The 26,864-nt window shown below is 32.6% G+C and overlaps 5 protein-coding genes across 7 annotated transcripts; 1 reads left to right on the top strand and 4 right to left on the bottom strand.

Moving 5' to 3' along the window:
- Window positions 1-793: 793 nt before the first annotated feature.
- Window positions 794-3,577, bottom strand: NAC070 (NAC domain containing protein 70). Its single transcript, XM_088221421.1, has 3 exons — window positions 3,411-3,577; window positions 1,816-2,093; window positions 794-1,681 (listed from the first exon to the last, which is right to left on the bottom strand). The coding sequence occupies exons 1-3, from the start codon at window positions 3,571-3,573 to the stop codon at window positions 989-991; spliced, it is 1,134 nt and encodes a 377-aa protein (XP_088077547.1). The 5' UTR covers window positions 3,574-3,577; the 3' UTR covers window positions 794-988.
- Window positions 3,578-10,960: 7,383 nt separating this feature from the next.
- Window positions 10,961-19,143, top strand: LOC110826288 (vacuolar protein sorting-associated protein 9A-like). Of its 2 annotated transcripts, none has more exons than XM_022056901.2 (8): window positions 10,961-11,330; window positions 11,819-11,966; window positions 12,881-13,051; window positions 13,545-13,724; window positions 15,962-16,259; window positions 16,373-16,453; window positions 16,700-16,927; window positions 18,934-19,143. In XM_022056901.2, exons 1-8 carry the CDS (start codon window positions 11,236-11,238, stop codon window positions 19,032-19,034), a joined length of 1,302 nt encoding a protein of 433 aa, XP_021912593.1. In that variant the 5' UTR covers window positions 10,961-11,235; the 3' UTR covers window positions 19,035-19,143. The 2 variants fall into 2 exon arrangements, with proteins under 2 accessions (XP_021912593.1, XP_088077546.1); XM_088221420.1 differs by lacking the exon at window positions 18,934-19,143 and adding an exon at window positions 17,078-17,304.
- On the bottom strand, window positions 17,018-20,639 carry LOC110826287 (RING/FYVE/PHD zinc finger superfamily protein). The gene is made up of 5 exons (XM_022056899.2): window positions 19,899-20,639; window positions 19,508-19,637; window positions 19,197-19,412; window positions 18,162-18,767; window positions 17,018-18,063 (listed from the first exon to the last, which is right to left on the bottom strand). Exons 1-5 carry the CDS (start codon window positions 20,242-20,244, stop codon window positions 17,187-17,189), a joined length of 2,175 nt encoding a protein of 724 aa, XP_021912591.2. The 5' UTR covers window positions 20,245-20,639; the 3' UTR covers window positions 17,018-17,186.
- Window positions 20,640-21,017: 378 nt separating this feature from the next.
- Window positions 21,018-24,173, bottom strand: LOC110825545 (putative beta-1,3-galactosyltransferase 8). Of its 2 annotated transcripts, none has more exons than XM_022056014.2 (7): window positions 23,810-24,173; window positions 23,516-23,580; window positions 22,896-23,353; window positions 22,718-22,796; window positions 22,338-22,463; window positions 22,117-22,226; window positions 21,018-21,405 (listed from the first exon to the last, which is right to left on the bottom strand). In XM_022056014.2, exons 1-7 carry the CDS (start codon window positions 24,038-24,040, stop codon window positions 21,257-21,259), a joined length of 1,218 nt encoding a protein of 405 aa, XP_021911706.1. In that variant the 5' UTR covers window positions 24,041-24,173; the 3' UTR covers window positions 21,018-21,256. The 2 variants fall into 2 exon arrangements, with proteins under 2 accessions (XP_021911706.1, XP_021911705.1); XM_022056013.2 differs by having other exon boundaries at window positions 22,718-22,805; window positions 23,810-24,172.
- Window positions 24,174-24,790: 617 nt separating this feature from the next.
- On the bottom strand, window positions 24,791-25,696 carry LOC110825544 (ethylene-responsive transcription factor ERF043-like). The gene has a single exon (XM_022056012.2). The coding sequence runs from the start codon at window positions 25,606-25,608 to the stop codon at window positions 25,051-25,053; it is 558 nt and encodes a 185-aa protein (XP_021911704.1). The 5' UTR covers window positions 25,609-25,696; the 3' UTR covers window positions 24,791-25,050.
- Window positions 25,697-26,864: the final 1,168 nt, after the last annotated feature.

The raw sequence follows: 26,864 nt of genomic DNA, 5'->3' as shown, positions 1-26,864 counted from the left end.
ATTTATAATTATAAATTAAAAATTATAGTTTTAAATTAATTTTTTATACTAACTATAAAAAATAAATTTTTATTCTTCATAAGAAAATTATTTTTTGATATTTTAAGAAAAAAAAATCAATAAGAATTACAATTTAAATAATTTTTCAAGTTAAATAACTTAATTATAATTTAAATTAATATTTTTTTCTTTTTTTTCCTTCAATATTACATACATTAAGATATGAACAATTTGATAATTTAACATATCAACCTATCAATCCAAATAAAATAGCTGTCATTACTATACATTAATATATCATCTTCTTAAACATGTCATAACCTATCAATTATCATCCTGCACACTTACCATACATTATCTTACATTAATGAATTATCACAAAAATCATCCAAACATAGTATAAGTGGCTTTTTATTAAATAGAACTACTTTATGGCTACTGGCTATGACCTTATTAGTTGTTGTCATTCTTTTTTTTTTGTTATAAGAAGTAACTAATGTTTCATAATTTTTTTTATCAAACATTATTACTATAAAATATCTTTATCATACTTTTATTTAGAATGAATCAAAAGTTATTATTATAACATTAGGAATATAATTGTATCATATCAAAAAAATATTTTTTTTTAAAGTTTAGTTTATATATTTTTATTAATTCAATGCAATACTTTTAAAGGATGATATATATTTCATAATTAATTAAAATTTATTAGTAATTATATTTATTTTATTAAGAAGTAAATATATATATATATTCTTATTTCAATTTCAATTATATAAAGACTTGATTTTTTATTATCACAATTTCTTATAAATTAAAATGAGAATTTCAAATACAATATATTTTTGAATATTTGACTTTAACTGAAATCTAAAACAATAATGATTCAGTTAGTCTAAACTTAATCTATAACCATCGAAATTCTTTCAATATAGTCCTGATAGCCATTAAATAATTTGATTATTGCATAAACACATAATCAATGTTATTTGGCATAGCCCCATAAATCCATCTCTCCACGTAATGAAAGTTGATTAATTGGTGTAGATTCCTCAAACCTCCCATCTTTAGAAGCAGAGTCTTGAGTCCCAATATGAGAAGTAACTAGACGATCAAGCATGGCCCATTCACTCAGCCCTTGGTCATGTTCTCTTTCTGTATTAACCATTTGTATAGTTTGAGTAACTGGTTCACCACAGGTGCCAACCTCTAGACTAGGCTCGCAAGTTGTGGATGGATACCTAAGGCTTTCACTGCCGGTACTCTCACAATCTCTGGGGTTAGATGTCATGAGTTGTTTGAGCATAATAGATGAAGAGTCTGGTGCAGGCATATTTGGAGCTAAGTAATTGTGAGTTGGTATTTGGGTTTGTGATTGAAAGATAGAGTATTGATGAGGTGTTAAGATGTTATGGGGATAATGAAGGGCTAATTCATGCTTATCAAGTTCAAAACTTGGTTGGATTATATTATTAGTATTTTGGTGTTGACGTAACATATAGTGGTGATTATCTGATCTGTGCAAAAAGTTAGTGCGTTGTTGGTTTGTGTTTAATGAGTTGGTAAATTGTTGAGTATGATGGTCTAAGCCAGAGTTCGTGTTTGTCCCTCCTTCTGTTCCGTTGACCTTGAATAGATTTTTTTTCTTGAATACTCTACAAACAACCCATCCATCTTCCTACAAAATTCAAGTTAACATATAATATTTAGCAACATTTTGTTGTTTTCAAATAAAACAAAATTCTTAATGTGTAAATTTTTTATTAAGAACATATATAAGAGATCAAATAAATGAGAAAATCAAGCACTTACATTAATAGTGCCCTGAGCATCATCACTATCCTCAAGTCGATACTCATGCATGATCCAATCACTTTTTTGGCCATGAGGAGCCCTACCTCTGTAGAAAACTAAGGTTTTTCTCATACCAATTTTCTTGTAAGTGTTTCTTATGCATTTATCCCTCCCAGTTGCCTTCCAAAATCCAGCGTTAGTTGCTCTATTTGTTCTTGACCCTGTTGGATATTTTCTGTCTTTATGACTGAAGAAATACCACTCATTTTGTGGTGTAGATCCGATCCTACATTTCTCTATCCATCCAAGTGTAGACCAACAAAACATATATAATACAGTTAATATTTAATTTAATTTAAAAAAATAAAATACATAATTTTATTTCATATATATTAAATTAGAATAAATATATAAGTAATGAATATCCAAAAACTCTATAAATTTTTAAATTGTTATACTATGTTTAGATTGAAGAAATTGGATTAGAAGAAAATAAGAGATAATATATTTGTTTTCTATTCACTTGGTTCTATATACAACCATGATTAGTAAAAAGAATAAAAATAAAATCACAATTATCCCTTCATTTGTTTAAATATTGAGTTGAAAGTAAATAATTTAAAAATTTAGAAAAAAAATTTACGATATTTTAAATTGCATTTGTCTCAATTTATTTTTAAATCGACACTAAACTATAAAAATAAAATCACAATTAGTCTTTCACGATGTTAATTATAATAGTATTATTTACTACTTTTAGATTGTATTTGTTTCAATTTATTTTTGAATTGACACTGAAACTATAAGATCTTTAACAATATTTTTAAATTCTATTATGTGTTTAATAAATAACAAACAAATTATAAGTTGAAGAAATACAAAATACCCAAAGTATTTATTGAAAACAGTTGACATGTAGTTTTTTTTGGTTTAATAAGTTATTAAAAAATGCAAGAATTCATCAAATAAAACGCTACAAGCCTAATATAACATTTTACCAATTTTAAAATTATCCTATTTATATGCAACATATACACAATTCATCTTTTTAAGAGTGTCACTATTTCTCTATTTATGATTTGAATATAATTTAAACTTATAAAGCTATATACTTAAAAAATTAAAAATGACCATATTAAACAAAGTAAGTGTGGTCGAATACATAAAATTTATTGGATAAAGCTAGCTTGATGTTAATTAAATATGTAAAAAAAATTAAAAGAATTCATAAATTTATGTTGCTAAAACACTTCAATAACTTATATATATATATATATATAAAGCTTATACCATCATTGAACATCATAGTTAATTAGCTTTCATATATATATGTGTATATATACAGAAGGTTAGCCAAATATTTGTTTTGCCATCTCCCGTAATGATAGTTATAAAAGCTTATAGATTATTAGAAAATTTTATTAACCCCAAATTAAATTCAATTCAATTATTGTATGTGTTAATTTGTAGACATATATATATATATATATATATCACGCAACTTATTAATTTCAGCAACAATTATTATTCAACTTAATTAATAGCATCTTGAAAAGTTAGCTAAAAGAATGTGAGAGACAAAATAATTTACGAGTAAACTTAATTTTTGTTACCTTGCAACTCCCATGGCTCCATCTTGTTCAAATCCACCTCTTTAATCACCTCCATATCAAACTTCTGAAACGAAACCTTCTTCTTCAAGTAGTAGTGGAGCAGCTCCTCATCGGTTGGATGAAACCGGAATCCGGGAGGCACACCACCACCAGAAGAAGCCATAACAACTGATAATCAAAAAAATATATATGAAATTATGTATGTATATGCAGTATGTAATGAATGAAACAGAATCTTAAGTGGTTGAAGCAAAAGGAAGGCAGAGATTTGTGAACGAAGAAATTATAGGGTTTACTTTGTTCTATATATATAGATTGTATGGATAGGTAAAGGGGTATAATATATATATATATATGTATATTTATGAAGAAGCTAATATGAGGGATTTGTGTGTCAACGGTGGGGTGTTAAGGGTGATGTTGTGATGTGAGAAAGTTGACGGCCGGTGACTACGCCGGCGGGGATGGATAAAGGTATCGTAAAAAGCAAGTTTAATTGAGGAATGGAATTTAATTTCTATGATTTGTTTTTTTTTTTAAAAAAAAAAAGAGATACAGAGTTTTTGCACTTGGTGCCATTCATATGCCATCTCTACACGCTTTTTGGAGCGTGCATTAATGTCTACACTAATTCCATTGGCTAATAATAATAATATCATTACTGTACTAATATATATACATAAAAATCGTTCATATACTTTTCATAATTTTTTTTTTGTAATATTCATCTGGCATTGTAAATATTTAATTTTAAAATTTAATTAAAAATAATAATATTAAATTTTATGAATCTATTATATTTTCATGTACAAAATCATATAAAAAACATAATTTCGAATGTATAAAAGAAATAAATAAAAGAAGGAAAGAAAAGGAATATAAGAAACGAAGTTTTGGATAATAGAATGTGCACATCATAATATTGTATAAACTTACAATTTAAATTAATATCTAGCTATACATATATGTACGAAATTAACCAAGGAAGTGAAAAGTGTCCCTATACATATATATAATAATATATTTATTTAAAAAAAAATTATGAATATTTCTGTAACGGTCCCAATTTAAATGAAATATATGTATTAAAAATATCAAATGCGGAAGCGTAATAAAAATTTTGATTAACATCCCTTACACAATAACCAAAACGTACTCAAAACATGAAAGGACAAACTAACTAAAAGAGATACTCGAAATAAGAACTATGAATATAGCTATGGAGTCTTTAGGCGTCCCCTTCGCCGTCTTCCTGCGGAACGGGCTCGGGAACAATGTCTTCCTGATCTGAAATGGTTAAATAAGGAATGAGCTACACCAGCCCAGTAAAAACATCACACTATCTCACCGCCACGGAAGTAAAGGTGAGTAGAAAACAAAAATGACCAATGAAGCATAATTTATAACAAATTCATTTATCAGTAATAAAATTATTTATTATCCACTTACCTCGGCGAGATCCATGAAAACAACATATGAAAATAATAACCTTATAATATCATGAAATCATACACACTTTATAACATAACATATATTACACATTTACATTTCAATCATCAGGAAATAGATTTCCTCTTTTACCAGCCTACTAGTATCCCTCGGGATCCATTAGGGATCCCCTCTACACGTGAACCATTAACATTTACAACCTGATTCCAGGACTACCCCGTCCGGTATGGGCGCCAAAACCATGAACCTCAATACCCCGTCTGGTATGAGGGTGAAATGGGCTGTCCCCATACCCCGTCCGGTATGGGTACCAAAACCATGAACCTCAATACCCCGTCCGGTATGAGGGTAAAACGGGTCATCCCCATAACCCGTCCGGTATGGGCGCCAAAACACATAAGGTCTCCATACCCCGTCCGGTATGAGAGACCACGTTCCTAGTAGGGTTCCCTACGGACCCCGTCCGTCCACCATCTCCCAGGATATCTAGTCAGGCTGTCCATATTTTCCACTTATCAATTCACATAACCTTTTTGCCTTTTTCCTTAATCTCAATCATCAAATCATACAAAACATGTAAACCAGTAATTGACACCAAATAAGACAACACAGTACCGAGTTCACCATAATACAAACCATAATAAAAGAAACATAGTTCATGCATACGAGACTATAACATAATTACATCAAACATCATGCTGCATTTAATACTGAAAATTAGATCAAACAATAACAGACCAACATTGTATCAGACTCGGGCTCCATTGGCAACCTTAATCAATTATACATCTATAAAGTCATAAAATACCGTTTAATTATTTATTAAGCTTTAATACCGTGATAGGAAATAGGGTGAGGGGTCCTTACCTGTTTCGGGGTCTAAATTCGACTCTACAGTGCGCCTACAGGCTGTCCCTAATTTCCTTAAATTTTTTTTCGGAAAACTGAAACGCACTACCGGTACCTGCACGTGTCCCAAAAAATTCCAAATCAGACCTAGGGCCCCTTTCGGCCAATATCGCAATTCCGACACGGCGGCTCCACCGTGCTCCGGCGATGGCGCCGCCGCCTGCGGTGGCAATCCGCATCGGGTTGGCCGTTTTCGGCCGTCACCCTATTTCCTATCACGGTATTAAAGCTAAATAAATAATTAAACTGTATTGTGTGACTTTATAGATGTATAATTGATTTAGGTTGCCAATGGAGCCCGAGTCTGATACAGTGTTGGTCTGTCATTGTTTGATCTAATTTCCAGTATTAAATGCAGCATGATGTTTGATGTAATTATGTTATGGTCTCGTATGCATGAACTATAGTTTCTTTTATTATGATTTGTATTATGGTGAACCCGGTACTATATTGTCTTATTTGGTGTCAATTACTAGTTTACATGTTTTGTATGATTGGATGATTGAGATTAAAGAAAAAGACAAAAAGGTTATGTGAATTGATAAGTAGAAAATGTGGACAGCCTGACTAGATATCTTGGGAGATGGTGGACGGACCGGGTCTGTAGGGAACCCTACCGGGAACGTAGTCTCTCATACCGGACGGGGTATGGAGATCTTATGTGTTTTGGCACCTATACCGGACGGGGTATGGGGACGGCCCGTTTCACCCTCATACCGGACGGGGTATTGAGATTCATGGTTTTGGCGCCCATATCGGACGGGGTAGCCCTGGAATCAAGTTGTAAATGTTAATGGTTCACGTGTAGAGAGAACCCCCTATGGATCCCCAAGGATACTAGTAGGCTGGTAAAAGAGGAAATCTGTTTCCTGATGATTGAAATGTAAAGGTGTGATATATGTTATGTTATAAAATGTGTATGATTTCATGATATTATAAAGTTATTGTTTTCATATATTTTTTTCATGGATCTCGCCGAGATAAGTGGACAGTAAAAGTTTTTATGTTAATAAACGAGTTCGTTATAAGTTATGTTTCATTGGTCATTTTTGTTTTCTACCCACCTTTACTTCTGTAGCGGTGAGATAGTGTGATGTCTTTACTGTGCTGGTGTAGCTCATTCCTTATTTAGCCATTTCAGATCAGGAAGACATTGTTCCCGAGCCCGTTCAGCAAGAAGACGGCGAAGGGGACGCCTAAAGACTCCATAGCTATATTTATAATTCTTATCTCGAGTATTTCTTTTAGTTAGTTTGTTATTTTATATTTTGAGTACGTTTTGGTTATTGTGTAAGGGATGTTAATCAAAATTTTTATTACGCTTCCGCATTTGACATTTTTAATATATATATTTCATTTAAATTTCCGAGACCGTTACAATTTCTATTATTTTTAAAGTTCTACGGTGTTTCTAATATGTATAAGTCTTTTTTTTTTAATACTTTTATATAGTTAATGTAAAATGACAAAAATTATATTTTAGAAACAAAACCGAAGAATAAATCTTTTAATCTCCACGTATTCGCGCTCGGGAACAACTTTTCTGGTACATCAAGGGTTCAAAAGATAAAATTATAAATAAAAAGTCCTACTTTGAAATAAAATATAAAATACAATTTTTTTTAAAAAAATATATAATTAATTTACGTTTATATATATATATATATATGTCATCTAATGCATGAGGATCACGCGCTAGACGTTCACAAGGACTCCCATGAATTACTATCTTATTAGCCAATTTAATAGAATTATTTAAAACAATAAATGATCCCGATAAAAGATAAAATAATTTAATTATTGGATATTTGATTGTCACCTAAGCAAGGATCGGAAAAACAGCTACTAAACCTTCTTGGGATTATCATGAATTGGACGGTTGAAAACTTAATTATATATAATTAATAACTATATTACAAATTAATATATTAATTTCGTTTATATATTATTAATTATTTTCTGATATCTCTTTGATTAAGACGTATAAATAATGCACATATATTATTTAGGGTTGATATGCATGGGTCGTATGTAATATAGATATAATTATCACACAGTTGCAGACGCAGTAGCCATAGCTGGAGCTTTTCATGCACATGCAGGTGCGGGCGGCCGGTATACAGAGCTTGACTAAGTTGCACGCTTTCTTTTTTAAATATTCTTTCTAAAAAAATGGATTTAATTTCTTATATATTTTATATTACATCAAATTAAACGTTTACTATAAAATAAATAAATAAATAATGATAAATTATTTTTTTATTGATACAAAGTTTATCATATAAATTGAAACAATTATTTATACGTTTCATTAAATTTCATTTGAGGAGGGACTTCATCAATTAGATATAAACAATAGCACATTTAATGGAATATATTTACAATTCTTTGATCATCTTAAATTTTTAAATAATTAGTTAATTAATTATTTAAAATTTTAGTATACAAAAACTTCTATATCTATGTCACTGTAGGCTAAGTGAATTTATAATTAAGAAGACATTATTACTTCTCTCAAAATGCTTGCTAAACAAAAAGTTAATAATCTTTAAAAAAACAACAAAAAATTAATAAAATATATTTAAAACAGTGAAAAATTTATTCGCATAATTAAAAAAATAATTCATTTATAAAAAATAGAAAATAAAAAAGTCACCCCCTTCCAAAAGCCTTTTATAATATTTTACTATAATAGTGTAAATTTTAATTTACATCTTAATCATGTCCGACATTTGGTAAACTCTATCCCCCTACTGAGGCAATATTTTAAAAGATCTCAAGGTGGTCAGTTAGCCGATTCTTTGGAGCAGTATCATGTATCATGCATGTGCATGCCCATGCATGTATTTATTATTCGTATGAATTCGCTTATGCTAGCTATTTCAAGGAAAGTCCATATACATATAAACAATATGTATATGTACATATCATCCAGTTCATGATACCAAAATAATTACTTTCTCGTTTCTAGGTTTTCATTTTGTCATCTGGGTTTCGTAATTGTTACCTCAACTGAGCCGTTTTCCCTACGTTTTCTAGCTCAGTATGTTGCTGGTTAACAAGTGCCATTTTAATTAGTGGTTGACTTTTTATATCCATATTATATAATGTGTGTATATATATAATGTATATAAGTACATATGACTTCTTTGTTGTGAAAAAAGAGGAGCTGAAACATCATAATTTTAGAAGTCCACAGAAATATGCTTAATTTAATTAGTTTAGTGCTTTAAAATACTTTAAAATTTTAAAAATAAACAATTATTCAAAAAATAATTAAAATAATTTGTTATAAGTATTTTGTATAATATTAAGATAATAATTAAGTAAATCTATTAAGTATAAAAATAAAAAAGTAAAAAATATATATTATAAATAATTTGAAATTAATATCTATAAAATGTTAATTTGAGTCGAACTTTATTTCTATATATAATTTTTAAAGAATATATTTATTTTATTATTATTAATATATTTATATCATCTAAATAATTAATATATACATCTGCTAATCAAAATTATAAACATGACTATTAACATAAAACTGCTAGCTATTATTACTCTTCAATGACAATGTTGAAAATTACTGTCCAACTTAAGGTCAAAGTATCTAACATACATTTGAGGAATTAGTGCATATGGGAATTGGCCAACTGTACGTCCTGCAATAATTGGTCAAAGTAACCAAGTTATCAAGCTAAGTACGAGCTTAAGCTAGCTATATATATATATATATATAGCTATAATCTCAAATGGAAGTCGACATAAGAATCAATTTACATAAATATACATATGTTTACATGTTTGTTAGGTTACATTTGATTGAGACACAAACAATCTCCAACTCATATTACGTGTTTGCATTAACTTTTTTTAAATTTCAACTACCCATAAAAATTCAAATCTATATGTCATAATATTCATATCAAGTTCTTTGTACAATAACTCAATTGTTCATTATAATTAAAGTCTGATATTTTAAGTCTATATGTACATATATAAACTTATGATATATATATTATTTATATTATATATAGTTATAAACTTAAATAGAAGGCCACATGTTAATTAATTTACCTGAATTTATATATGTTTATATATTTGTTAGATCATAGTTGATTAAGTCTCTAACAAACTTCAACGTATATTTCGAATTCGCAATAATCACAGTATATATTATACTTGAAATGAGTCAGAATAATAAATAAAAGAACGTTTAAATTTTAATAATTTGTAAAATTTTAAGTTCATGTGTCATAAATTATGTTTAAAGTACTCTATATTATACTAAAATTATTAAAGTTCGTCATTTATAAACTCTTACTTTTAGGATAACAATTTTTTTTAGCTGCATTGTACAAGCAAGGTAATAATAAATGTTAATTGAATAATATATATATATATATGTACATGTAAAGTTGAAATTAAAAGGTATTTAAAATTTTAGGTGATAATTTAAATGAAATATAGTAAACAATGAATGATGTTGTTATATCAATTTTTAGTATATATGTGCCTCAAGCATCTAGTTTTTTGCAAAGAACTATATAATTCAACTTTGACTTTTTCCTCGATGGAAAGAACTAAATTGCCACATAAAGGAATTTCGATTCATATATAAACTATAATTTAAATTCAGTTATATGACATGAATTTTGTTTTCAATAAAATTAATTGCAGATTTGCCATGTTCATATTAAAGTTTTATTTAAAACTGTAATTTGTTTAAAAAAGTTCCAAATATGAAGCATTGAAACTATATTAAGTAATAAAAAAATTATCATACAGTTCATTTAAAATCAAGTATAATTTTAAATGAAACATATTAATACATGTGAGAGCTATGTCTTTAATTTTTAATGACGTAATTATTAAGTGATAATGATAAATTTAAATTTATTTATATTAAGAGATAAATTAGTTAACTGATTAATTAAAAAATAAAAAATGAGAATTTTAATTAAAATAATTAAAATTAAGAGCTATGTCTTTGATTTTGTTATGAAAACGAGAAAGCCCACAGCTTAAAAGGCCTAAAACGCCTCAGTTTCCCATTTCCAAACCGATCGCGTCTGAGGATCACACACATCTGGTGTCCGGCCCACTTGGGCTAGTAATTACTACACGAGATCGACTCCGTCGGGCACGTGCCAAAACCAGCAAAACCTAACATTCAACTACATATCCTTCAATTCTCTTTTTTCGGTCTTAAATATCTCTCTAATTTTTCCTTTAGCTTTCCTTGTCTATGGCTTCTTCTCTCGTCTGCAATTCCCTTCTCCGTCTCCAAGCTTTAACTCACTGTTTTTCTCTTCTCCACCCTTTCCAGTTTCCAATTCATCGTAGGAGAAGAAAAAGCTGTCCGTGCTTTGAGGTTTTTGAAGTGTCTGCCAACGGAACTGTTGTGTAAGAGAGAGATATGGGGATGGTGGCGGCAGAGGTGTAATTTCGATTGAATTGTCAAAAGATGGACTCACGTTCGGATCATTCAGTTACATTCTTTAGTTTTCTCGACCGAATGCGTCATCCTGCTTCGCTCGATCTCGTTCGATCTATCAAGAGGTTTAATTCCCTCTATCGTGTTGATTATATGTTTATGTTTCGATATGTGTGGCTGTGTTCTTATTTAGGCATATGAAAACCTAACTCGTGAGTTCGTGCATTCGATTCTGGAATTTGTTTGTTTGCCGGTAAAGTATTGAAGAAAAACTATTCGATCTCGAAATTCGTGGTTGCTTAATTTCCAAATTTCTGTCAAATCAGATATTAGGAATCTATTTATATTTATAGCTTGATTAGTTTGGAAAACTTGAGAGAAAAAGAAATATCTAAACTGTTGAGATGCGACGGAAGAAGTTCTATGCTTATGTTTACTTTGAAGTTTTTACGAAATTGTGGCTGTGAAATTTTAATAGCGAAACACGAGGAGTTCACTTGTAATTGTTCAGCAATGGAATTGTTTTTGTTCTGGAATTACTTACTCTTTGTGCACTTTTAAGCATCACAAATATTTAAGTATCACTAGCTTAAAAGATAAAGTTGGATTTCAGCTTCCTGGTATCATTTTCGTTCTACACCTCCAACGCTGAAAATGATAGCAAAAAGGTACAAGAATTCTTCTCGAGGATGGAGACTGCTATTAGGGATCATCCATTATGGGCCAACGCATCTGAAGACGATATTGACTGTGCATTGGAGGTGATTCTTTTTCATATCCCAAGTGCCCTATGTTTCTGCATTTTGACTTCTGTCTTGCTGATCAAGTTTTGGAGTTTGGTTTGTGAACTGTGTTAAGAATTTCATAATTTTGCCAAAGTTATGTGTTGTTGTTAATGGAGGCTTTTATTATTTTGAAAATACATCCCAATTTGTCTCCGGATTTCTTTTGCTGATGCTCAAAGTAAAAATTTTTTTTATGGTGAAGTAAGCCTTTTATTATTTCATTTTAAACACAAGTATATCCGTCATAACTATCACTTTTTCCACTTAGGTAGCCCAGGGTCTGGAGAAAGGAACAAATGATTTCTATGAAATATTGCTTACGAAAAGTTTGTTTACTGCTGGATTAAATACATAGAGTAAATTTACATTGTTTCTGAGTTTAATTAAGAATGGCATTTGTTTTATTTAAAAAAAATTTAAGAATGGTATTTGTTGGGAGAGGAATATGCTTCAGTAGCCATCTAGCCCAAAGTGCATTAAAGTTTTATTTTCCTGAGGGTTCTTTGACTAATAGATTATGAAGTTATATTTTTTATTTGCTGTTAAGGGATAACACAGGAATTGAAAGGTAAATTTGGTTATGGCAGCTTACTTCACAAAATTTGTTACTGCAGCTCCAACAATAACTCTTTATTCCCAATTCTTCCTAGGCTGCTGGATGTGAAAGAATTCCAGCTTATGAGATCTTTGGTGTTTATGTTCTTAAGAGTTTGTAGAAGCATGCCATTTGATGATTTGAACTTAATAATTTATATCTTTACAGTTCATGATTGCGTTATCTAATGCCATGTGTATATGATGGAGTATCTAGGTATAGGTTATGGAGTCTACTTTGAGAAATTCATGTGGCATGTATTTTTACATTAGAGTATGGATGATATATACTGCAGGGTTTAGAGAAGTATGTCATGACAAAATTAATTTCCCGGACATTAGCATCCTCTCCTGAGGATGTTAAGATTGATGAGGAGATCTCAGACAAAATATGCATGTTGCAAGCATTTTTAAGGCCAGAGCATCTGGATATACCGACCGTGCTTCAGAATGAAGCTTCATGGCTGGTATGCACATTAACCCTATGTTGAGTGGTTGGGACTCTTGTTAATCTTCATCAAGGAGATATTCTTTTTACTTTGAACTTGGTTATGAACAGAATTTTGCTTAGGAGTTTGAGGTGAGAAATGCCAATTGGTTTGCTAATTAACAGTGTATTGTGTTGTAATGCAGTAAAGCTCAAACAAATCTCAGAAATTGTTGTTACAGAACTTATGTTGCTAACTAAATGAGGATAAAGCATCCTTTAGCGAAAATTCATTTTGGTCTAAACTTCTACAACTATGTCATTATGTTCTTGAGTGATTTAAGTGAGGTTCTGGATTTTTTTGTTATCTAGTTTTCATTTTTCTATAAATGATTTAGTGTTCATTGTTATGTTGCTTCGTGTAGTTCCTTTCTAGCATTTCCCTTGTGTTCTATTTCAAATATATTGTTCGATTTTTCTGGTTCAAAGGTAATGTTTTAAGGAGTAGACTTGGCTCTCCCCTTTTTTCCCAGCTTGCAGTGAAAGAACTGAAGAAGATCAATGCATTCAAAGCTCCTCGTGAGAAGCTCTTCTGTATCATGAATTGTTGCAAGGTCATCAACAATTTGTTGCTAAATGCATCAGCCTCAGGAAACTGTGTCCTGGCAGGGGCTGACAATTTTCTTCCTGTTCTTATATATGTTACGATCAAGGCAAGCTCTCCTTGGTAATAAGTCGTTCTGCCTATCATTTCATAATTTTTTAATTTTGTCTTCTGTAGTTTGCGGTGTGATTATGACTGTAAGTTGTCCTACGACTGTTTACAACACTATTTGAATGGACCTATCTACTTAACTTCTCTTTATGCTCCAACTCAAACAAATGCTATAATTTCCTTGCTCAACTTATCCAAAAGTTTTGCTACCATAATTCATTCAACATTAAAAAATAACTACAGCTGGAACTAGTAAAAAATTGCCTAAATTGAGCCCAAATAAATGATACCTTAATATACATGAATCTTCACTATCATATAAAATTAGTTACATTTTATTTTTGAGTTAATTATGTTTGCTTTCAGGTTTATTTCCTCCAACTGGGAGATAACAATTTTTTTTTTTAAATACTTATAAAATAGAGGATTTTTCTGACATATAGATTAGTATTAGGATACGGACTATGGAGTTTGTTTTTCAATTGCTTATGAAATGGCTCCTTCAAATTTAAAATCTTAATTTAGTTTACTGTCGTAAATTGTTAAGCAAGTTTTAAATTCTTTATTAACTGTGATAACCCATTTTGGTTTTGAAAAAAATAATTATATCGTTTATTTTGAAGGTCGTTTTGAAATTTTCAGCTGTTGTAGATTTTCTTTTTATAGACAATCAATCCTCAATTGGTAACTAAACTCCTACAGAGTGTTTCAATAGAAGGATCCTTCTGTACCATTTTTTTCACGAAATCTTTAAAATTTTCTTCTGTTCACTTTATTGCACTTAAGACTTGAAAAGAGCTTATTCAGATGCTTGATGAGGAAGGAAAACTTAGTTTTGATGTCAGATAAAGTTAATAGCTAAAGCATTGATTGATTGAAGGTGTTGTTTGATAAGGAAATAGAGATATTTGCAGATAGAAGAAAAGAGTCAAGGTGTTCTTAGTTTCGTAAGGGAAGATAAAACTGTCCTCTGATAGCCTAGAAAATATACTGTTAAAGAGTAATAAAATGAAACAGATTGATTAAGCTTAATGTTCACTTTGAAGTTTATCTCAAAGTTTGCTGCTGAGAGTTAATGATGAAATAGGTTATTTCCATCATAGGTAATTAAACACTGACCAGTGTTAGATAGTGAAGAATCTTAAAGTTATAACAGCAAGTACTTTATTGACATCAATGACGTCAACCTAGCAATTCAATTAGTTTAAGCAAATCGTTGATGAATGGGTAATAAATCATATTATCTACACTTTTATCGTAGATTAGCGGCTGATAATCTGTCTTGTTAGATGACTGTAGATGACGGTAGTAATTGGAAATCTCTTTGCTTGGTTTCTTGAGAGGCAATCAGCAAGTTGTGTCTATAAACTTTTACACAACAAGATGTGCTTTGTAGGATCAAGATTTTTTGTGAACAGCAAGGAGATATTTTCTTAACCACTTTAGCACTTCATCTGAACTCATTCAAGCTTTGGTTTCAAGAATGATCATATTCTTTGAAGTTGCCAGACCAAATTGTTCCATAATTCGTAACACATGAACATATGATGTTCATGAACTTAGTTATCTGTAAACGATTAGTGTTTATTGTTTCTTATAGTAAAAAAATTGTAATTGCTGCACTGACTTGCATTAGAAATAATATTTAGTAATTCTTAAAGAATGAGAGAAACTCTATTAAGTTATAATTAGTAAACTACACTCTGAGTTATATATGGAAGCTTTTAAAGAATGAAAGTTGGATAAACATTACTGTAAATTATAAATTTCCTTTTCTGGCTGGTCTATATGAGATTGAGCGCATTTAATGAAAGATCTTCTGCGCTTCACCGTGTGATCTTGAATTTACATGAAGCAATGACAAATGATAATTTATTAATTCAGCTTTCCCTTGAATTGACATAAGTTTTTCTTTGTTATAGATTGGCCACATCTTTGTGTGCTCTGGCCAGTTTGAACTGCATTCAGCTTCCAAAACTTGTTTTTGGACTTTGACATTATTAATTTATACAATCTAGAATCTCATTATTGATATTTATTATTATTGTTGCTAGTTTACATTTATTAAAATTCTGCTTGAGGAAGTTTTGGATTGACCTTAGATATTTAAAGAGGAAAGATCTTCATTAGATAGAACTTGTAGGAGGAAGGATCTATTATTTGTTGATTGTATGATGTGATGATTGAATTAGTTCTCTGTATGTGAATAGTATATATTTGCCTTGTAATTGGCAGGCTAATCCTCCACAGTTGCATTCCAATCTCAAATTCATCCAGTTATACAGGAGGCATGCAAAACTTGTCTCTGAAGCTTCCTATTATCTCACTAGTCTTGTCTCAGCCAAGACTTTTGTTGTTGACTTAAGTGCAAAGTCTCTTTCCATTGAGGAGGTTGAATATGAGGAAACGATGCAAGCAGCAAGACTGACCAACAAATCCACTCATTTAGACCCCTCTCTTGTCTTTGATGACACCAAGAGAATGCCAGATCATGGCACAACAACAACACACTTTGAAGACACCAATAGAAGTGGTAAGTGAGATGTGATTCTTTTTTAATATGATTATCTCTTAATATTATTGAGGAGCTTGAATTTGAGGAAAGCATACGAGCAGCAAAACTGACCGTCAAATTTACTCAATCAGAGCCTTCTCCTGTCTTAGACACCAAGGGAATGCCAGATCATTGCACGACAACAACACATGCTGAAGACACCAATAGAAGTGGTAATTGAGATGTATTTCTTTTTCATTATAGTGGCCATGTATTCTGTCCTAGATTCAAGCTGCTTAACATTATTAGAACACCTGAATCCATTACTAAAGACATACAATTATTAGGTCCTAAGTTTCATAATCAGTTGGCTATCTGTTTTTCTCACTGTTTATTGTCTGATAATTTATAAAGTTACTGAGTTCAGTGAATTATTAGCCAACATAACTATATCTGAAAATGTCATTGAATATAAGCAGGGTTAAACTATCCATTCATGGAAGCCGAGGCTGGAGAACTGACAGTTGGAGATGTGGAAAGATTGCTCGCACTGTACAAGGAAGTTGTCACAAAGTACAGTAGCCTGTGCAACAATGTCGGATATTTTTCTATTTCAAGGAGACGTCCACTACTGCATGAATTGACCAGGGATTCATCGATACTTGCTGACAAAAAATATTCCAGTAGTGCTGTCAGTAAAGAAAGAGGTAACCTATTGTTCATTTATCTTTACATGAGTTTCTGGAATCAGAACAGTGTCTTTATGCTTATCTATTCTCAGGAAATGAGACAGAAAATAAGAAAGGAAGTCATGTTTCTTTTTCTTTTTCATTTAATTACTTGAATTTTATATACAGACCATAACTGTTGGAGGAATAAGGATTTACTCCCAAAAAAGGCAGGGGGAAGGTATACCTCTCCTGCACCTTGATTAAAAGCATGTACATTTTGCTAGGAAATATACAATCAGCTAACATCAAATGTTACAGACAAACTAATTCCTGATCCCACTCTACCAGTAGCCACTGTTTGATCTCTGCAAGTAATGCCAGTTAGAGTAGCCCTGTCAACTCCATTCCCAAAATCAATAGCTTTAGATTTCTTGCGGTATCTGTTTACCTTGCGGTATATTATGTTTTCCTTGCAATATGTGTTCATGCATCTACTGCAAACAAATGTTTCAGGAAGGCCATCATACTTCTCAATCCCGGCACATCGGGTGTGCTGCCAAACACCACATGTATCACATGCCAACATTCTCTCACCATCATCATCCTTAGCCCCACACATGCAATCAACTGTCCAGTTCTCTGTTCCTCTCTCCATCCTATAACGAAGAAGCCCATGTTTTGATGAACATCTACCTTTAATTTGGATTGACCCACTTAAACCAAACAGAAATTTCAGAGTAAAGGAATCATCCAAGCATCCATATTCTGGTAGTCCCTCAACTTCAAGCCTCTTGAACATAGCATATACTTCCTGAAAAGCTTTAGTAACTTCAGTTTTGAGGTCAGCCACAGTTGCATTCAGAGGGAGGACTATTAGCTCTGCTGGTGGGGCTGGGTCCTCTTTTGGTTGATCAGAAAGCTCCAGCTTACACCAGATGTGGATGGCGAAGGGATTGTCTTTGATTGAATTGTAATCCTTCACAAATTGTTTGCAATCAAGTAGTCTAGTAGCCGAGTCAATCATTGTTTCCCTTGTTGCTTGAGGTTGATGATTCAACTTGCTTTCAGGATGGAGCAAGGAGTCAAATAAATATTTTAGGTCATGTTTGATTTGCTCTTGCGATGGATAGCTTGAGCCCATGCCAGATCCACAATTCACAAAAGTCTGTAGCCTGTATTTTGTTATAGAGAAAAGATTTATCCATAGTCAGTCTCATGAAAATGGCAAAAGGAATGAGTAAGAAAACAGTACAAGCATTGCTTCCCTTACCTGAACTCAAAATCACTAGACTTTGGATTATATTGAGCTTGTACCACCATCCCATTGACTACAATTCCTTGTAGATGTTTGAGGCAGTAATCAATGAGCTCTGAAGAGGCTGTCTTACACATGACGCCCTTTAAAGAACGTCGAGTTATCCATCTAGCCTCATCAACTGTTGCTGCTAATATCTTGATAATTGCTTGTTGAACATGCTCAACATCATCCCTTGTCCACATGCATAGTACATTTGAAGTAGATGGAAGCTTCTTAATTGTTTTAGACAAAGAACATTTGTTGGTTTCATGGATAAGCTCTAATAAAAATGAGAACAAATCCTTCACTGTCAGAAGCTCTGAACTGGATAATGATTGGTAAAATGATATAATGTTCTGAAGCCTAGTTCGAGGCTGTCTTCCATGGAACAGCAAAGGTGAAATCGGCATGCTTGATAGGGTATTTACTGCATCCTGGTAAGCATCATGAGTGAGGGCATAGCTACCTGATTTAAACTCATAGCCCCACTCGCCGTACCAGGAATGGCCTTTCGTGACTGCATGAAGTAACCTGTACTCCACTCCATATTTCCTCGACACATCCATCACGGTTACCTTTCTGTCCAAGATGAATAAAACTGTTATTTTCCAAAATACTAATCCATTCTTATGCAATTCTCATGGTCATCTAAAAGTTTATTAGACTAAAGATTTCTGTTTGAACTATTTGATTTTGTAATTATTATTCCCAGGATCTAACAAAAACCTATGCATTGTACTAACAGGAAGAAAGGAGGAGAATATGAGTTGTAAGTTGGGAGAAGAGGCAGCAACAGTCAGCGAACAATCAACAAGCAAAATGGAGGAAGAACCGCCCAACATTTGAGCATATTGATTTTCTTTATGATTCTTTCTATAGAATTCTACTTTACAACGGAATCACATAATTATATATGTACATTGTAAGAATTTTGTAAGAATTTTATTTGTCGGAAGGGGGAAAGTATATTATAGGAGAAAAAACATAGTTCTTTTCAAAAGAAATCACCTGACGGCTAGTCTTTTACAGAGCCTATCCCAGAAGTCCATAATGTGGCGTCCAGAGAGCAAGTTGGAACCACCTTCTCTGCCATTGACGGTCAAAAGATGGCCGAAGCCATTGGAGTGAACAACAGCATGCAGGAGATGAGTATTGTCTTCAAATTGCGAATACACCCAGTCCTCCAACACATCAGCACCAATCTCAGAGTTGCACAAGGTGCAACTTTGAAATCAAAATAATTATGAAAGGTTAGAAAATTATTACGGAGAGATAGAATTCTTGAGACTATAATTTTCCTGAGAATGATCTCTACTCACCTAAGGTCGGATAAAAGAAGAATGCTTCCACATTGTGAACAAGATTTCCGCAGCCCATCTACGCCCTCACCGCTGTCTGACCTTATAATAAAATGGTACCGCTTTCTGCACACTGGATGCCCGCTCCACCCTTTTTTCCAAACAAACACGACACAGGTTAGCATTTCCCCAAATTTTAAATTTAACAGTAAATTAATTATAAAACCACATTATAGCAGCTAGAGCAGCTTATTCAGCTCCGTGCTTCATCTTCGCCGAATTCGGATTATAAATAAATAAATAAATAAATCCTGTGTTCTCATGTTCGTTGTTGATAAAAAGGAGGTCGATAGTACTTAAGGCGACTATTTACGCGGTCTCCGACCGATCGGAGAAGGGTAAGTCGACTCACCAACGACTTGGCATTGATCGCAATAGACGGATCTGGCAGATCTGGTTACATCCTCCTCGAGGACATCAAGCGCGACGACACGGGAAGAAAAATCGGGACCATCAGTGAGATCGCCGACCCGGAAGAGGATCTGCCAGGATACGAGAGAGGAGAAGAGAGAGGATGAAGGGAACGTGACGCGCGCGTGACTGGAGAGAAAGTTCCGCACCTCATCTCGGAAGGGTTTTGCGGCTCCCTCTCCGGCGGCGTCGCCGGGGAAGGTTAGAAGATCGTAAAGATCGGCGGTGATCCTGCTGCTCCTCTTCGCCCTCTTCACCGCCCTGTTATCCACCATCGCTACCACCATTATCTCCCTCGGTAAGTCTATTAGATTTCTCAACGCTAGATAAATAAGGCTGTGACTTTTTTATAAATAGATTCAATTGGAAGAAATAGATTAAATTGGAAGAAAATCTACACTAGAGGAAGAGAGTCCTAAGTTGCGCAGGAAGAAGATACTTGGAGGGTTTAGGTTTTAAGAGTTGGGAAGGAAAAGGAGTCGGCTTTTTTAGGTAGGGTTTTTCTTTTTTGCCTTTTTCTCGAATTCTTTTTCGGTTCGGTTCGGCTCCTATGGCGGTTCAGGGTAGGTGCGGCTTCCTTCTCTTGTTAATAAATCCTCAATCCTCAATATCTGCTTTTCTCTTCTCTTCTTTTTATTTTTCTCTCTGATATAGTGGGGCCCATCTGGCTCTCTGGGACCACGCCAAGGCGGTTCTTTTTTTCCTGCGTCAGGGGATTTTTTAATTAAATAAAATTTGAAAACTGAATTACTTTTTTGTTTGAAAGGTGATAGGCGTGATGTATAAATTATCATAGGACCGTTTAGAATGGACGACGTACGGGTACATCCAATAAAAATCGGTTTGGTCAACGTAGACCAATGACGAATATAAAAGACATATCCACGTTTCAGATGGTATAATAGAAAATTCATGCACTCGGCGGCCACTTCATCAAAACCCATAAGGCGGTTAATGCGAAGTGAATCATTTGGGTTTATGAAAATTTTAGCGGGAACTTCTCCAACAAGTGTTCCTAACTTTAAAGAGGAATAGGATCTCGCATTATTTGCAAATAGTATTAAAGCAAAACGACATTTGCATTAATTCCTCCAAAATTATTTATAACTCGAGCAGTGAGTCTGACACTCACCCTTACCTTAAAACTAATTTATAATTAATTTAATTTGTTAATTAGTTTTAAAATGACATAATAGTCAGAGGCGCACATCATCAAGATTTAGGTTGATACTTCCCTCCGTACTAAATTTCGCTACCAATACAATACAGAGAATTTTTATTCGTCAAAAGAAAAAGAAGTTAGAGATCAATATTCCAAACAGCACCGTCGCCTTCCCCGCACGAGGTATGCACGTGTTTGATCCTCTCAACGGATTTGCATATTCCACTGCAAGACCAGTCGAATGACGCCACGCACACATTTCCAGCTTGTGCTTTCCATTCACAGTCTGGCAAGTGTCAAATCCCAATTGCACAGTGTTATTTTCCTGAGGCTTAAATATCAAAATCATATAAATGTTCAAATCAATTTACTACTGTTTTTCAAATAAACCAACTTTTTGTTGGATTTAGTCAAATGACTTCATAATCCTAAATTTCTACTCATGTATTTTATTAATATTTATTTTTGTCCAAATTGATTACTTACAAAAAAAATTTATTTAATTAATCAATACGTTTTTTAAAATTATTCAAATAAGTTATCAACTGTCAATTTTTGTTTGCATTAATTTTATATGTATCCCCTGGACGTTGACATAATTGTATAAAAACAATTTGTATAAAGATTATTGCGAGCTGATAGTCCTACAACAAATAGATATAATTGAAAACAAACATTATTTATTGGTTTAAAAGAAACATGTGTTGTTAGTATTATAGGGTACCGAGAAAGAATGAGATAATGCAACTAAAAACGAATAGGTAAGTTATTGTTGGCGACAAAAAAGAATAATTATTCTCTAAGGCAATATGTGCTGTGGGCTTCAGTTTTTATGTTTTTGATGTGTGAAAGACTCTTGGTAACATAATTGTTACATGACTTCCATCTCGACAAGGGTCAATACAAGAGATAAGTATATTAAACATATGTCTCTCGCTAAATTCGTTGTTATTTTACCACACACACACACAAATTATTTATACGTATGGGATATTACCAGGTGGAGTGCCACAACACATGGACCTCTCATCAACGTGTTGGACTTCCAAGCCGATGAACCAGGAACCCAATGACACGTCCTCATTAGCATATCTATGAAGTATGGGCCTACAAAATTTATGATTCCAAATAAAAATCGTTCAAACAATAAATGATTTATTAAAAAATATTCAGCCGTACTCATAACATAAAATCTTTTTGAGATGATAAGAGATTTACTGGTTAATGGAGATGTATGCTGCGAGATCCTTGGAGATGGCATAGATCTGTCCTGTCGCATGCCTGAAATACTTGTTTCCTTCTTCCCCAAATTTCCAATATTCTGGTTCATGATACTTCACACCTCTACCAATTTATAAATAGTAATTGATCAATCATGTCTGGTCATTTTCTTTCAATAGAACTCTTTAAAATGATGAGTGACCTCCCTCTCCCCGGTCTCCGGTGGAGCAAAGTACTCAAGTAGCTAATGAAATTATAATTGATTGATTTGAATCAACAATTTTTATATAAATATTAATGATGCAGTGGTTTAATAACAACAAACTTAAAGAAAATAGGCAAAATAGAGAATTCCAATATATATAATCATTACTTACTTTTGAGAGAGTACGGCCCCCGACTTCATGCACCCAATATATACTCTGGGTTTCCATCGGTATCTTGCAAGTCTACTCACTAAAGTACCTTCCGTTATTAAAATTTATAACAACAAACGTAATTAGCCAAAAATATATTTAATTATTTATTTTTTCACTTTTAATAATACATAAATACCTAAATTCAGATGGACATCGTCGTCGACCTTGAGGTAAAATTCAGCATCCCAAATCGAAACCGCAGTGGAGAAATAGAGACGAGTCTTGGTGGATAGCTCGTGGTACCCCTCCACGTGTTTCAGCCGGAGGAAATCGCCGTGTTCTACCTCCTCGGCGTCGATCGCTTTGTCCAGAATGCCGCCGGGAGTGGCGCTGTGTCCGATTACGAACCTTATAACTATTCCTTTCTCTCTCTCCAGTTTCTTCAGCTTCGCTCCTCCTGGCATCCACGTTTCGCGGACCGAATCCCGCCGTTTCTTGCTACTGAACGCCGTGTTAATTCCGATCACCACGAAGGCCTTCTGCAATGTGTGATTCGTCGGCGGTGGATTTTGAATTCCATCGCCGCCATTACTGCTGCTCGTGCGAGCTACTGCTAATTCCATTTCTAGCATTGATATAGTTTTCTCAAGTGATCTACACATATAATTTATCATCACCATCATCATCGTCAGTATCGTCAAGCCATTCATAACTAATTAATAGCATCCAACTCATTATTATATATATATATATATATATTGTAGTCGATGTGTACATATATATATATATTTACATGTAGATGTATACTTCACGTACTGGATTGCTCGATGCGTTTTCACGACTTCCCCCATAACATCTCCAGCTACTCCTTGAGGCAGTCCCTGATTGATTCGAAACAGAATTAAATCATATTTGTTAGTTTAACTTAAAACGATTCTCTAAAAAGTTTTTTTGAAAAACAAAATTAAATTACAAAATCATTTAATTTTTAGAGGTTGTTAGAAATTAGTTACTTATTGGTTATTAAATAATAATTTAATGGATAACGGATTATCCTTCAGCTTATAAGCACTTAAAAAAATAACTCAGATTAAGCCAGGAAGCACTTACTGGATTATTATGGCCATGATCATGACGGGAATCAGATGGCAACTGTACCATGTTCCTGTTGACATGATAAGGAATGATTGGAAGCCGGTGATGGTTATCCCTGGGTAGATCATAATTCGCCGAGCGAGTACTCCAATTCCTGCTACCAAACAGAGACCCTGCAAGAAAGCTCCCTATGCATGCCATCAAAATGGCTTTTCCTGACAGAAGTACCGCTTTCCCCCTCATCATAATCTTCTTCTTCAGCAAAGCAAATATTCCCCTCCGGTTCACCTTAATTAAGAACAAATTAATTAATATTATACTAATTAATTAAATTATGTAAATAATAGAGGTAGGAACTGTAGGCTAAAACTGCGTGTATAATCAGATGGTTTAATTATAACTGAATTTAATATATGGCTAGCTTCTATTTCTGAGCTTGTCAGTTTAATCATGTGAATTTCATGCTTCAACAAACTCTTTTTCTCTAATTAATTTATAATTTTAGTTTAATCACATAACTCTTCATCAATTCATAGTATTGGAGATATTTTTGGTGGTTACTGTATGTAAAATTAATTTTAAATTAATAATTCAATTTATAAAATAAAATGAAATTTATGGTATTTTTGCCTAATCTCGAGACGCTTTGTTTCTTTATAATCATTTAATTTGGTTCCCATTTCACGCACTCTAACCCAACAACCTACTTTTTGATGTTTACGCTTTAGTTCATTAAATTGTATTATTTGTCATTTTCTCCTTTAATGACATGTGAAATTACCTAAATACATTTAATTATAAAAATTTTAGTTTTTAAATATAAATTTATAAATATGAAAATATTAAATAATAATTGAATTTTAGAAATTATCTTGGATATCGAATTAGTTTCCTATTTGGTGTTGAATGTGCGAAAATTGAATACTGTGTTTTTAAGCGTGTATGCGTAGTAGATAACTTCAATAAATTATAAATGCGTAAAAACTATACACCTGATTTCGATGTAATGTAATTTAATTTAATAAATCAAACGAAATTTATAACCATTAATTTACATTTATTTTATTTTTCATCTTGTGGGAAGTAATCCTACTCCTACACCATATTCTTATATGTACATACTAAACACACATCGGAAGAAAATTGAGAAGGAAAATATATATATATATATATCGACGCACGTAGACACACACACACACACACACACACACACACACATATATAAATATATATATATATATATGTACATCTTATTCTTACAAATCAAAATAGGAAGCTAATCGAATCTCGTCATCATCCATTATAAGACACAACTCCCCGCTCACCGAGTCAAAGGTGAGTGGACTTAGTGGCGGAAAGTAATCAACTTCACTATCCTCTTTAAACGACGTCGTGTTCTCTCTGCCCTCACGCCATTCATTTTTAGGATCCGACCCGACAGAAACAAGAGCCGCTTGGGCCGCAGCCGACTGTATGTCGCGGCGTGAAGACGAGAGTGGTCGAGGAAGTGAGTCAATGGAGTTGGGGAAATTCAGGGAGGCCGAGTTTCCCTTGAGGAAAAACGCAGCCGAGTCGTAAGCCCGAGCAGCCATGTCAGGGGATCTGAAAGACCCGAGCCATATCCGGGTTTTTTGACCCGGCAACCGTATCTCCGAAACGTAACGGCCCCAGCTCCGCTTGCGCACGCCACGGAATGGGGTGTCGGTTTGGCGGGTTCGTTTATTGGAGCGAGAGTTGATGACCGGGGCGGATTCTAGATGGGTACAAGTTGATGAGGATTGAGGGGGCTGAGTTGGTTCTTGGGTGACGGACATGACTCAGTAGGTTGAATCGGAACTGAGATTGCAGAAGACTGCGATCGAGTAATTGATATTTATGGTAGCTTTGCATGTAAATGGATGTGAAGATAGCTGGCAAATTTTGTTAGATTTTGAATTGAAAAGGATATTGACAAGTAGCCAAAAAAAAAAATTATGCAGAGAGTACGTTCCAGTATATGTAATGACGATATTGCCCTTTTACGCTTATTTAAAAATTAAGTTTACATTTTTCTGAATAATTTAATATAAAAGTTGTTATTTTCAAATTGTATATAACGTAATTATTTTATTTAAAATTTAATAAAAATAAACCTCATAATCTTAAGCTAATTTAAGATTTTCATAATTAACTGTGAATGAGCTAACAGAAAAAGTTTTGTTTAGGAATAAACTGTAATTTATTTTTTATTTAAAAAGATGCAGGGACAAAATGGTAATTTGAGGATAAAACCGGGGGTGGAAGTGAAAGAGAATCAATAATGAAAATGAAACGCGTAGAACCAGCTGTAAATTACATGACACATCATGTCACCGTGTTGACTCGGTGGGCAAATTCCAAATTCCACGTAATAAAAAATGTACTACAAAACAAGCCAGTAAATTAAAAAGGATAAAGTGGATGCCTTGTGGTTACTTACAAACTCCTATGAAATGTTTAATTTAGTTCTTATGATATTACATATATATATATATATGTATGTATATAAATTTTAAAGATTTGAAAGAAATAAAAGACACTAAAAAGGATAAAGTGGATGCCTTATGGGTATTTATTTATAAACTCGTATGAAATGTTTAATTTAGTTTTTTATGATATATATATTATATAATTTTAAAGATTTTAATAGAAATAAAAGATATTCAAAGCTCAATCTTATGATTTAACACTATATCTTATACACCCAAATTAAAATTAATAATACATGTGATACATAGATGGTAAATATAATATAATTTATTTTTTAAAAAATAAAAGATATTAGGAGCTTAATCTCATGATCTTCACCTCCCATATATCAGTACGCCCAATTTGAGAAGTAAAAATATATGTGATACAGTTTAAAAATAAAATTTACAATTTATTTTAAAAACTCTCATTTAGTTTTAAGTTTTGTGAAGTCATTTTCTTAATTAATCTAAAAATCGTAGACTCTTTAATGAAATTAAATTAATAGGTGATTGTTTATAATATTTGATTCAACTGAATTAATAATTTTATTCACAAATATTAATGAGATTGTGGTGATCAA

Source organism: Carica papaya, chromosome 1, assembly GCF_054855325.1.
Source record: "Carica papaya isolate Zhongbai chromosome 1, ASM5485532v1, whole genome shotgun sequence".
In the NCBI taxonomy this organism is placed as follows: domain Eukaryota; kingdom Viridiplantae; phylum Streptophyta; class Magnoliopsida; order Brassicales; family Caricaceae; genus Carica; species Carica papaya.
This window is presented reverse-complemented; position numbering and strand designations above follow the sequence as displayed.